The sequence below is a fragment of the Melopsittacus undulatus genome, chromosome 3, assembly GCF_012275295.1.
Source record: "Melopsittacus undulatus isolate bMelUnd1 chromosome 3, bMelUnd1.mat.Z, whole genome shotgun sequence".
Lineage (NCBI taxonomy): Eukaryota > Metazoa > Chordata > Aves > Psittaciformes > Psittaculidae > Melopsittacus > Melopsittacus undulatus.
Window position 1 is genome coordinate 107,632,144 of NC_047529.1, and position 14,094 is coordinate 107,646,237.

The 14,094-nt window shown below is 38.0% G+C and overlaps 1 protein-coding gene across 1 annotated transcript in view; it reads right to left on the reverse strand.

Moving 5' to 3' along the window:
* Positions 1–14,094, reverse strand: part of CDC42BPA (CDC42 binding protein kinase alpha) — a 181,523-nt gene that overhangs the window by 52,797 nt on the left and 114,632 nt on the right. Inside the window, exons 13-18 of the mRNA XM_034060359.1 lie at positions 13,911–14,044; positions 12,045–12,287; positions 11,683–11,793; positions 7,518–7,765; positions 3,386–3,491; positions 1,464–1,588 (exon numbers count right to left, since the gene is read on the reverse strand). Of these exons, the coding sequence (XP_033916250.1) occupies positions 1,464–1,588; positions 3,386–3,491; positions 7,518–7,765; positions 11,683–11,793; positions 12,045–12,287; positions 13,911–14,044 (967 nt within the window). The remainder of the gene's footprint in view (positions 1–1,463; positions 1,589–3,385; positions 3,492–7,517; positions 7,766–11,682; positions 11,794–12,044; positions 12,288–13,910; positions 14,045–14,094) is intronic.

Here is a 14,094-nt window from a genome sequence, read left to right on the forward strand (position 1 = left end):
ACAAGCCTAAACCACATCAGTAGCACATCTTAAAATATTAAACACTCTCATAAATTGGAGCAGGGACATTCTTAATAGCTGTTGGTATGTTTTTACATAGTGTTAAGTAAGTCAGACTTGGCTTTTGCCAGAACTGCCAAGCTTCAGGAGTGCTTTCACATGTAAATCTGAAAAACAGGGTTTGGTTACCTTGGTGCATTAAGAATGATAAGCATTACGTTATTACAATATGGAATGTGAAATAATAGACCTGTCTGTCTTGTTACCTTGATTTTTTTTCCCCCAAATAACCATTTCTATCTATCTAGAAATTAGCTGTTCATTTAAACAACTCTTACATATTTTTTATTTCCGTGATGCCATCTACTATACTCAGTTATGAGAGACAAGATTGAAAAGGAATATGCACGAAGTGGACCCTGTACATTTGTTAACCTCTGCTAGACATATAATGGTCTGAGACACTATGGACTTCATAGCACAGATTGGCATTACATACTTTATGTTACAATCACTGCTTAAAACACTTGAAGAAGCCCAGAGGATAGCCCTTCTTTCCTGTTACATATTCACATGGCAATATGCAAAAGTCAAATTCCTGTGTATCTGGATAACAAAATGATATTGACATTTCAAAAATACCAAACAGTTTCATTATAAGAAACGTTTCCCATTTTTGCTTTGACACAACATATTAGATTTTTTTTACTAACATGAGATGAGAATAATGGGGGAGAATAACCAAGTAGTAAACAAAAAAAAGATGAGTATATTATGATGAAATCTTCCTAGAAGTGAGTAATCTGTAAAGAAAGTATGTGGATGAAAACTGGTTTTGTAGATGCTGAACACTGCAACACACCATAAAAGGGAGGGGAGAGAAGCAGTCATGGAGAGGAAAAATAAAGACCACCTAGATAAAACAATCTTTTTCTCTTAATAGTTTCAACTTGGGTTTTTTTTTTGTCCTTGATTTATTATAACTGGCCAGAAGACTTTAGAAACATAACGTCATTATTTATTTGTGGTAGTCTCGAATGCCCTCCTTGTAAAAAAACCGATCACATAAAAGTTGCACTGTATTTGTTTCATTCTGCCACATGACAAGCAGATGAAGGAAATTAATGCCGAGACACAAACACTCAGCCACTGCTTTTCCCAGGCTTGATCCCTCTCCGAGGCGTGAGCTCAGCACATGATCCTTCCAGCATTCTTCCAAAGCCACAAACCACACCCAATGGCCACTCTTCTGCACTTCAAGAAGTTGTGTTTGGTTAGACACTTTCACTCTTAAGGAGGATTTAGGTACTATTAAAATCTCATGGAAAAATACAGCACAATCCAGGCCAGTTGTAAGATTTTACCTAAGCGCTTCCAAGTGCCACGTGCAAAGGCAAAAACTGAGTAACAGCCCTACCACATCCTGAGGGGATTCTGCAGTGACATTAGAGCAGAGGACTCACCACTGGATGATCTCAGTAATTTGGGCCTCCCAGTGGGCCACGGACTCCTTTTTATCAGCCAGGTCTCTCATCTCTTCTTCCAGCTGCCGGTTATTCATACTCAGCCTCTCAAACATGGCAGTGAGCTGAATGAGAATGTGAACAACTTGTTAAAGGTATAAGCTGCTGTGATTCCACCTTTGCAGACTCAAACCCATGTGTTCCTCTCACTCACATTGCTTTAGAAATTGATACTACCCATCACGATAATACACCATGCAACAATAAAAACCAGGATCTCTTCTTATGTATGACCTCAGCTGTACTGAAAGACCATCTTTAAGGACTAGAACTACATTTTTACTCTAATTAATTAGTTTTCTGAGAATTAGTCTTTAAATACCTCCAAAACTCTTAGGAGATTTCTGCTTTGCAACATATAGGTGTGGAATGTTCTATATGAAAAAACCTACACTGTAAGGGCAAAGCAAGGGCACAAAAATTGTTGTCATTCAGATAAAACTGTCAAACCTCTCCCTTGTTTAGTAACCATGGAGAATGAGAGGCTTAACAGGCATGAGTCAGTCCTGAGATTCTCCAGGTGTCTCACATTCCCCTCTTTTTTCATTTTACTTACTTGCAGTCAGGGAAATTGAAATTAAATGCACATCTGTAAGTACAATATGTTATACCCAACAGTTAACCTCTCTCATTCACAGAGCTGTCATTCATACACACACATTCTGCAAGACAAAGCCACAGCTAACCTGGCTTGGTATGGGGAACTAAACCTTCATTGCATTAAATGGCTATTCAGAAAGTCAAACTGGAATCAGACATCAGACAGACTTTATAGGAAGCCCTGCTTAGGAGAATGGCTCTCAAGTAAAAAGCTTCTTTTAGTACTGAAATACATTAATAAGTTGAAGCGGTGAAAAAAAGTATCAGTTTTAAATCTGTTCTGCTTTTTACCCCAAAGTACTCTACTCCATACTTATCATTTAAATGGACTTACAATTTAAATATGCCTGACACTAAGCAGAAAAACTATCCAAGTGACAAATCTCTTACTGCTCTTGGACTAAGCCTACATAGAGGCAAAGCATGTGTTTTATAGTGGTATGAAAACAGCATTCAATTTGAACGCTGGCTTACTTTGAAGAACATTCTAGTTTCATCATATTTTTAGAAAATCTAATATATCACAAAAAGAATAGACTAGTTTAGCAAAACTTGGCTAATCCACAATGAACTTGAATAACCTGTCAAAATGAACAATAAAGAGATAATCTAAATGCACAAAACAATTATTCCTTGCTCAACAGACTTCAATTAATATGCCTTATCATTTGTATCTTTTTAATATCTCAAGGTAACACTTCATCTCAATGGGTGGGAGGGCCCTGCTTTTTCACAGTAACTGACATGCAGATATACCCTAAGTAACCACATCATTAACTATGTATTTTTATATCGGGGTCATACCATGAATTAAATAACCTTTTTTTCTTGGCTTAGGGTATTGACTAAAATGAATCTTACTAAACGGTAAGACTATCTAACTCAATTCCTTCACACAAATACACATACAAGTGCATGTATATATATACATATATATGCACACATTCTCAAGTTCTAAATGCTCCAAACCTGGCAGTGCTCAAGGCCAGGCTGGACAGAGCCTTGGGAAACGTGGTCTAGCATGTGCTGTCTCTGTCCTCATGCAGGGGGTTGTAACTTGATGAACTTAAGGTCCTTTCCAACCCAAACCATTCTAGGATTCTGTGTAGATACTCTATTCAAATCAAATACTGATCACCACTTTTGGTGTAACATCAATTTCTGCTATCAGTTAAGAGTTAATAATAACCAATACAGCTCCACATTGTCAGATTTATACATAGCCTAACTGTAAACTCAGGACACAACTCATCAGAACTTACCTTATCGAGCTCATTTGAAAGTTTCTTGTTTTCCTCTGTCAGCAGAATCTTTTCTCGCTCGTACTTCTGTTTGAACTCCGTTTCAAATTCCTCTCTCTCACTTTGGCTAAGAAATAAAACAAAGCAGAATTAGAAAGTTTCTTATTCCAAAACTCATTGCATTGTTCACTTAAAGACAAAAAGATCAATGTACCCACTAGCTGAAAAGAAAGCACTATGCTGGTAATACCATGGCCTATTTAAACTAAGTAATGTATTACAGGGCTGTAAAACTGTGTGTTTAATATTATCATTAAGACAATGATCTTTCCTTCAGTATGGAACTGACAGAGTTCCACTGAGCTAATGTTTATCAATCCACTTACTACATTGTTCAGATGAATCACCCCAACACTGGGCAGCTGTAATTCTGCAGATCAAAGTGTGTGTCAATATGCTGAGAGGGGCTCAGGGTAAATTCTCAGCTCACAGAAACATTATTCTAACTGTGTATTGCTAGAAATCCAAGTTTCACACAGAGTGACAAGCAAAAATTACCACGTTATGAAACCAGAACATACAGAAACTAAATTAGCACACTCACAGCTGGGTGTACAATGAGAAAAGCTTATACAGGCTAGTTTTTGGACAATTTAGAACAGACAGGACATACTGGAGCTGTTAATTCAGGTACTATATGCCTACTAGCAGCCAAAATTGGGTGGATAACCTACACACTAAGTATCACCAGATTCTACAGCAGACTTGGGCCATTCTTTCTGAGAACAAGTTTCAAAGTAGTTGTTCCCCTCAAACCTTCCCTTTTCAACTGTGAATGTCACTCAGCAGAGGAGAACCCCTGATTAATTCCACTTAACATCAGCTTTGATCTTGCACAATGAATATGAGACCCTGAAAATAAATGAAGCTGCAGGTGCTCTGTTTGCCAAAGAACACTAATTTCCTGCAAGTGGTGTACAGCAGTGTTTTGGACACGCAATTTCCACCGTGCATCCACTCTTTTCAGACTTGCTACATTTGCATCTTGTATTCTCCATTTCACCAGTTATTCAGGTAACTGGCACAAAGTTCATCAGTAGGTTGATAGAGCTATACTATAAATGTCAGAGATGCAGTAAATATTCAGCAAATACCACTGTACAGCCTAAAAAAGGTTTGAAAAAGCACTTGTTATGAAAGGGTAGCACTGTAGAAATACAATCCAAGGGAAACCTTGTCTTGGGCACTGTGATTTTTCTTCTGGATACCAATTTGGATTTTACATTGTACAGAGATATTACATCCTCGTCTCTTTTTCTGAGCTGCTGAACTACTAAAGCTCTGCTAAACTGACAGAACACCCTTAAAAGACGAGACCTTAAAAGATGTCAGTGGTTACAGTGAACCCAGTTAAGAGAAATGCTGGTTTGAATTTCCTATTCCTAATTTAAAATTCATTTAGTGCTTCAACCACTCTTTGAAACCTAGTACAGCATGTTAGGCTCATGGTGAAATTGTATGTTGCTAGGCATCCTTTGAAACGTAACACTCCATCCTAGTAAAGTAACAGACTACCCTTACTGCATAAACGCCAAGTCTGAAATTTACCACCACTCCTTTTCTGTATCAACAGATTCCATGCATATGATGAGCAGTCTAGGGAAAAGGCAGGAAGAGATTAAAGCATTGACTGTCAGGGGAATTAATAACAGGTCCTGCTTCTGTTTGCAAGGCACAGATTCAAAGCTAATTCCTCAGACAGTAGACTGAACTAAATCTGTATTTATTTCTTTTATTTAGCTTTTATGGTTTTCTTCAGGGTTTTTTATTCTCTATTTGTCTAAAAGTTGTTCTTTTAAGGCTTTAGGGCTCAAAGCAGTCATAAATAGTGGTGGGTTAAGGAAGCTTTGGAGCAGTAAAATAGCCAACATATTTGTAGTTTTCTGTGTTTTACAGTCTTAATTTAACTCGTGATTGTCACTAACTCAGTAAGTCAGACTGCTATAGTGTAATACGAAAACAAAGATACATTTTAGACAGAGGGGAATATGGGTGTAATATATCACACCAAAATACCAACTGAGAAAAGCACAGCACAGACTCCATAGGCATACCTTGGACAGCCAGGAAGATCAAAATAAGGCATTTGCTTTGAAACCTGGCACCCTCCTCTACCATCAAACTTTTTCTCTCACCTGAAATTTAGCTCTGTATTTGCCCTTCAAGTTTAAGAAAGCATACATGATCCAGCTTTCTTTTTATAACTAAACTAACTCTATCAAACCACATGCAAGCAATGTGAGATACAGCTTCATGGTATCACTCTGTCCCTTCAGCTCTTTACTGCAGCTGTACAAAGTGGAGATACTCACTGCTTTGAAACCAAGGAAAGCAGACTGGAACAAACACCAGCCCCCAGGCTTCTTTATGTCACACAATTTAAAACCCCCAAAAGCTGGTTGATAAAGCTCTCTGCTTCTAAATCTGCCATTAAATGACAGGTTTAAAAGAAACTTCTACAAACATGATTCTAAGAAACGGAATATTGTGCTACACAGATCACTGGCCTGATACCATGTTCCTACATTCCCAATTTTAATCACATGGAGGTTAGGAGACTTTAGCAAAGGGCAAGTACAGAACGGGAGTTTCTCCCCCTTGAAAAGTTAAGTTGTTGAAATAGCAGAAGAAAACATAAACTTGAAGGAAACAAAGAAAACAATACCTATTTTTAAAAAATAAAACAGAAACTACCCACAAGCAAGTTACACGAAAATACTATGCACAGATTCTGACCAAGCTCTTACTGACCCTTGTTTAGAATAACCTACGTAATTCACTCTATGCTATAAGCCCCCATGAAGTAATGCCACCACACCCTTTTACCAAAGCCTTTTCATAAGCACTAAAGATTATTTTTAGACCTCCAAAATGTTTTTGCTGAACTGTACACACACACTTTAACTCTCACACCCATCCCGAGCCCATTGTTGAAATAATTCCACTTATTTCAGCATAAAGCTTCCAGGTGCTTCCGCTTCAACTCTCACATTGAACACCTCTGAATTGGAAGGCTCACAATAGGCTCTGCATGCCTGACCACAAAAGCTAAAAGAGCAGCTTCTTCCTAAGGTCTAAGCTAAATCTCCCCTCTTTCAGTTTAAAGCCATTCCCCCTCATCCTACCACAACATTCGCTTGTGTAAAGTCCCTCTCCAGTTTTCTTGTAGGCGTTCCAGCCTATGAATACCTGTATTCTAGGAACAGCTCATGCACTGCATTCTAAGTTGCATGATCCACTTCCCCTGGTGCAAAAGGACTATCTGCGAAGCAGTGTTTCCACTGCTATGGGCATAAGCTTTATTTACTACTTATATTTAAGAACTCACTATAGTTTGGCTAAGCTTTCAGCAGGAACCTCTTATGCCATCCTGCTACAGCAGCAAAAAGCAGCACCTCTGTTAGTGTCTATAAGCATTCTGAATTTTTTATGAATGAAAATGCACATATTTGATTTATGACTATTTCCATCACTACAATATCCAACAGAAAAACTTGTTTTTATTGATGAATGCCTCAAAGAACATTCTCAAGGCCAGTTATAAGCTCCAACCATGTGGGAGAGAAAAAAGCAGGTCTCTGACAAATTACCATGTCAGAAAGATAAAGCAGCTTAATGCCTGCAGTAAGTCTGATGACTGATGTTAACACTGGATGGAACCCAGCACGGATTAGCCTTAGTCTGCATTAAGTGGCTGTCCCTTTGCTGGCAGAAATGTAAGCAACAGTTGATCTCTAACACCATTTTGCATCAAAAGATGAAACTACCGAACATAAAAAAAAATGTCAAAAAACTATTTCAGACTGCAACATAAGCTCAGGGGTCAACCTACCCCAAGCAGCAAGCCTGTAACTCAAGTTACATACCTTGGAATGGTCAGCCAGGGCACAAATTCTGTAAAATTAACTGTTTCAGGCCAGGGATGCACGTTTTTTGGTACTGTTTTGTTTTTAAAGGTGACTGTTTTCAACCCTGCCTCAGCCAAAATGCACCTCCCTGTATTACAGTGAAGGAAGTGACAGTGTGTTTGGAAACATACTAGAGTCTTCAAAAGACATTTTCAGCTTAAAGGTAAATTCCATGCAATACTCACTTTTCTCTTCTGGTTTTCTCTAACTTGTCCTTCAAAATCATTATCTCCTTCTTGAGGGCAAGCTGCTGGCTCTCTGCATCCCGCAGTTCTTTCTTCAGACTTTTTATTTCATTAGCATGCATGATTTCCCGTTTAGATAGTTCCTCTTCATAGAAAACACTTTTCTTCTCCAGGTCTGCCTTTAATTTAGTGATCTCTTGCTGGTGTTCTATACTGCTTACTCCAGGTGAGCGACCAACCTGTTTTTGCTAAAATAAACAGCATAAATTAGTAATCAAGGATGCTGAAAATGATGCTTAATAACAACTCAATATTCCTAAATATATGTTTAGAAAATATCCCATTACAGATTTGAGTTAAACACACCTATCCCAATGTTCTTGAAAATTTGTTACAGCCTAAATCTGAACTGTACTCTTTATCAGTTTGTGATTTAAATGCAGTAATAGTTTTCAACCCATTGAAAATTTGATCATCTCTTTAAACATCTCTGGCCCCATTCTGACCCCCCTTACATGCAGTCAGAAAGTGACCACAGAACTGGAGGATTTTTATGTTCCCACTCATATCACTGACAGCAGCAAGTTCAACTGACTTTGAGGAATGCAGAATAAGGACTATGATATACAGACAGCATATTTTAAAGCACAGATAAGTAGTGGAAAAGCTATACTAAGACAAGCAGAGGCTTAACTGAAGGCTAAAATCTAGCTACAGAAACGCTACAAGTATTGAATCAGTCAGGAGGGAAACCTGACCTATTTTACTTAAACTGACCTTTTACATCAGAGTGGATTAACAGGAAAAAACAAGCTTTAAACAATAAGAGTAATTACTTCACTTCTCGAAGCTGCATAGCTCTCTTAGTGAGGTCTTCTGGCATGTCAATAGTCTTTACACACTGCTTCAGGATACATACACATTTGCACCAAATGCTGCACTCACTAAACTCAATGTCCTGCCATAACATAGAGGAGGAGCAAGATCAGGTTCAAAATGAGGTAGTGGCATGACATGCACTGAAATCCAAGTATGGAAATACTTTTGTATGTAAACACATGTATAACTTGGTTTGGATTTTTTTCTATTTTTTAAATCTGTAATTAAAGGTAGTCTAAGGAAAGGAAATTACTTAATACAAACACTGTGTCTTGAGATAGCGCAGGTAACTGGAAAACCTCCTTCCTTACAGTGACTGTCTCACAACTTTGGGAGGATTGAAGATACTTTGTTAATTATACCTCCATTCTTACCATGAGATATTAAAAACCTTTCAGTCACAATTAAACATGGCTTTGGGTACCAATTTCCTTTTGCTGATGTACAAATAGACTTTCAGAGCTAAATGTCATTGTGGAACATTCAGATGAGCTGAGTTTCTAGGAGAAAGCTGGGCCTTGTTCTTACTATCAGCAAAACACTGGAGAACACCCTAAATGTATGAGCCAGATTGTGCTGCTACCACATGGTTTTCTGTAACTCATCAAAACAACTGTTTTGATCCAAGAGTAAAATCCTCCCCTTGGGATGCACAATGTTGAACTGGAGAAAGAAGATGTCACCCTAACAGGAAATGGGTTGGAGAAAGAAAAAAATTAAAAACTATTTTTTTGATATAAGAAAGAAAAGAAAAAAGACAGATAATACAGAAACTTTCTTTCATGCACAGGCAGTTAACTACTGAACTTGTTTGTTACTACCCAACATAATGAATTGCCTACTCATATATGGCAAAGGAGTACATAAGTTTAGGCTATGCAACACCATCTATCAGGCATGTAAAATGTTTTGGTGGTGTTTCACATTTTTTTGCACAATGAAAAGGTAACACTAAGACAGTAAGACAGATGGTGCAGGAGAAGAGAAAGCTGGATGGTGTTGTATAATGCCTTATACAGAACTAGAGTAACAGAATAAACAGAGACCACATTTTGAATTGATGTAAGCCTAAATTCCAAGTAGGTGTTTTCATACATGCCTGTTTCAAGTGGACAAAGGGTGCAAGTAAGACATAATGTGCCGCCTGATACACAGGTAATTCAGATGCTGTTGAATGCACCCCAGGATGCAGTATGCCCTCTTGGCTGCCAAGGCACAATGCTGACTCCTACTGAGGCTGATTTGTTTTGTACACCCAAATACATGACATGCACTGGCTCTCCTTCATCCACACACTTACTGACAACTTCACAGAACCCCAGCAAGTCAGTGTTGCTTGCAGGATTTGGCTAGACAGAAGGTGCGCTGCCTTCTTCCCAGCAGGCTCCCCTTCATCCATGAGCTCACTGACCTTATTGCTGACTACAGCCTCTATCCCTTTCCTAAGAAAGTCATACCCACTCTCCCACAGTTTCCAGGACCTTCTGGATAAGGGTTACAGTCGTACAGTGGGCCAGTATACGAGGGTGCATGTCTTGGTCAGTAGTTCTCTAACTTCTCACCTGAGTTCCTCCAGAACCCCCTCGGTGATGCCGCTGGTCTGGGGGTAACTTCACATCTGACACACCTGCCAGCTCTACTGCTTCCTGCACATCTGGCTCGGAGCAACCCAGCTCATCTGACCAACCTGCCGCAGAGCACACACCCTCTGTGGTAATCTCCCCTGCTTCAGCAGTAAGATTGGTCACAGCAAAAACTCACTGAGTGTTTCTGCCACAGCTCTATCAACTCGGAGATTTCCTTTTCATCCCTACCAACAAGCAGGCCCATGAGTTTCCTAAGGTGGCTTTCTGATTTTGATTTAAAGAACTTCCCACAATTGCTCTGAGCATCTTCTCTTAAGTATTGGCTAAATTCTCTTTATTTAGCCATCAACATCCTGTTTACAACATTTATGGGCTTTTCTATTCTCATTTAGAGAAACTTCCCTTCTTTAATTAAATATTGACCTTTCTCTGCGACAGGCTCCTGAATTTAACTATGGACAACAACGCCACATGATCCAAACTGCGTTTACTGGATTAAAAATTATTACTAAGAAAGCTACAAGTCCCCTTTCCTCTTCTGATAAACTTGGCATGGTGTTATAAATCAGCATATAATTTATTATCAACAGATCTCCAATACATTCTTCTCGCTTTCAACTGTCATACAAACTCTTCATTGATGGCAAAAATTCATAAAGGGAGGTGAAATACATCTTAACTTTCAGATAAGCATCTGAATTCACAGCAGTAAAAACTTTATAAATCCAGACTTCATAGTGAATGGATTTCCTTATTTTCATTTAACAAAGGAAGGCAAAATAAAGGAATGCAAAATAACCCCCAAATTCTCTGTGCACTGACTCAATGTTGACAACTGGCCCACAGAATTCTAATTAAAAAAATATGTTTATTCATGTAAATTAATGCCAGAATAGGCCTAATCTGACATTCTGCAAAGGAAGTGTAGAATTCTCCTGATGAATGAACACTGGGAACAGATCTTGCTGTAAATGAACAATAATCCTCATGTGAAAATTAAAAACTTTCTTATTCAATTTCTGAGAAAGTCTATTTCTTCAAAGCACCATATAAAATGCTAAATCATAAATAACAGTTTACATTCCTGGCTTACTTAAATTTCTGCTCCTAAAAAACACATTACACATGTAAGCAATCTCATCAATATAATGCCTTCATGCTCAATCCTGTTCTTGTGCAAAAACATCTCAACTCCTGGTTGAGAGGCAGAATACACTAAAACTCCTCCTTTATTATTATACCAGTTGACATCTATTGTGGAGAAAACACCATCTTTCTTTTACTGACACACTGACGAACACCACAGTACACCAAAAAAACTATACAGAAACATGCCTAAGTTGCAGGTTTATCTTCAAATACTAACCCATCCTACACCAAAAAAACCCTAAACAAACCCCCCAAAACAAATGGTTTTGCCAGGTAAAGTTAAACAAAGTAATAATGGGAGCAAACTGGTAAGAAGTCATCAAATATTAAGAAATAGTTCAGTGAGCAGTGAACACTCTGGCCTGAAAAGTATGTTAGGCAAATGTTCATTTTTCTGGACAATAATGCCATGCATGCTTGCACTAATATTCAGCATCAAGTTGAGACACAGACTGACAACACCCTTTTGTCCTACATCTGAAAGCAATCAGACAGATCCAAGTCCTACTTGACTAGTAACTTTGCAGGTGTTAATATCAAAACAGACTAACCTTTAGCCCTTCTACTTCGCTTTCCAACTGTTTAGAGTACTGTTCACTCCTCTCTCGCAATTTCCTGTCTTTGGATGCCTCAGCAGCTGCAGCTTCAGCTTGGACTTCCAGCTACAAAAGTACATAAGTTTTTAATAGGTAGGATTCTCTTTTTTCCCAAAAAAAAATTCTATTGATGGTATTCAATATGAGGTAAATCTTCAGCACTAAACTGAAGGCTTCAAATTCTTAGCAAACAAAATCTGTACTGTTTGAAACAACAAAGAATTAAAGACTTACAGTTAACATAGACATTAGTTTGCCAGAAAACCTTACATATAACTACTATTTCATAGATTCTAAACAGACTTCTCACCACTTACTTCTTTTTTAAGTCTCTCTGTTCTGCGTAACTCTTGCCTTAAACTTTCTACTTTTTGCATCACCACTTCCATTTCTTCCTCCTTATCTCGGAGCTGGCGGGCAAGCTTTTGTTTTTGGGAGTGTAAGTCTGTCAGCCGCTCGTTCATCTCTGAGAACTCCTGCATTGCCAATTTCCGCTGGCTGTGTGCATCTTTCAGCTCTTTGGCTTGGGATTTTAATCTGTCACTAGACTCTGCCAGTTCCTACAGTTTAAGAAAAGAATGAAGTAACAAACCTAGAAAGCTGCAAGGCCAACGCTGTGTTTGGATGCGCATCTAACACCTTCTCTAGAGTGAATAGAAACTACATATTCATTTATTTTCATGAATGCATCTATGACACAGATTGTATGCGCCTCTATACATAAAGAAAAATGCCAGGATTTACTCTATTAAAGTTAGTAAAACTGCATAAATGTAAACCAAGTAGGAATGTACTCCACTATTATAGGTTAAACACAAAGGCTTTCAAGCATCTGCATTAAAATATAAAAATACTTTGCTTTTTTAATTAAAAAAATATTAGCATTGTTTTTCAAGAGCAACTTAAACAAATAAAGATAGTATTTAGCATAGCTGCTAAATGATTAAACAAAGTTTTTGTATTAACTGAAAGGCAAAGTCTGCTCTATGAAAATTTCTACTTCAGAAGCTTTTGAAAACTGACCTGTAATGGTGAGTACAATTTTCACACACTGTACGTTAGTATCAAATGCTACAGAAAGCTTCAGGCAACAAACCACTAGTGATTAACAGCAATATATGATAATCAACCTTTTAAAAGAACTTGCATGAATTAACAGTGCTAGTGCTGTGATAACTCTACAGCATGGTACCTTCACAAAGCTTGCTGTGACCTAGATCTGTGCTACTACACTATGAATGAGGGACTACAACAGCTTAAATGGCTTAATGATGTTCAGCCAAACTGGACCAGAACAGAGAAGCAAGGAAAAGACAGTCTGAGGATGAAAAGAGCAGCAGGAAGAATTAATATTTGGCTCTGCTGTCATCTATACAAATTTAGAAGTATTTTCTAAGGTTGTTAAAAGAGGTCCTAATCACTACATGTTTTAGAAGAGAGATGGTCTTTCTTCAAGAAACTGGCAGTTTCAAGGTTTTAAGAGCCTTAACGATTAAAAGAAAGTGTTAAATACATATGGCACATCAATATTGAGTGTGAACTCCAAAATACTGGGCCAATATAATCATGATGAGAAAAAGGCTAGTGTATTTCACACCTGATTACAGGTTGATTTAACTATGAATACAAAAACAAGCCATGAAAGACTGTTATAAGTAAGAAAACAAGGAGACATAAAAGAAGAAACAAAACCCAGTATTCTTTAACTGTAGCTATTTCAGATTACTTTTCAATCTTAAGGCTTGGGCAATTTTTCACATCTCTCTTCCAGAAACACTTCTGTGATACCACCTTAATACCATATTCTTGACTTCTTTTTTCCCCTGCTACAGTCTTGCCCATACTTCAGATTGTATCAGTCATCTGCAATAGTTCTTCTCTACTCTTGTCTTCTAGCTGCTACTGTTATCACCTTAAGCTGAAGCTGTAAAACCTTCTTTGCAACCACCAAGAAGCTTAGATCATGGGGTTGTTCACTGTCTGGAAGCAGCCACCTAGCAGTCATATATACAACATGTTAAATAATGTCCTTGTCTTCAAAATAGAGGCAGAAAGCAAAGTAGGTCACACTACACATTTGTTATCTGCTCATTAATTTTACTGATGAACATTATTTCAAGCAAAATGAACAAAAATAAAATAGTCTTTAGGGTTTACAAGAGTTGCTGACAAATTGCTTTTACCTTATTAAGATCTTCTCTCTCTTGCTTCAGCGTTCTGACCTGTTTCTCAAAAGCCTTTATTTGCCTGGAAGCATCATCCAACTCCCGCCTTGCAGTGCTGGCCTCCTCTAGCTGCTGCTCTAGCTGACCAGAATCTAGAAAAAGCAGCAGACATCTAAATATCTTAAGGAAAAAAAGAAATCAT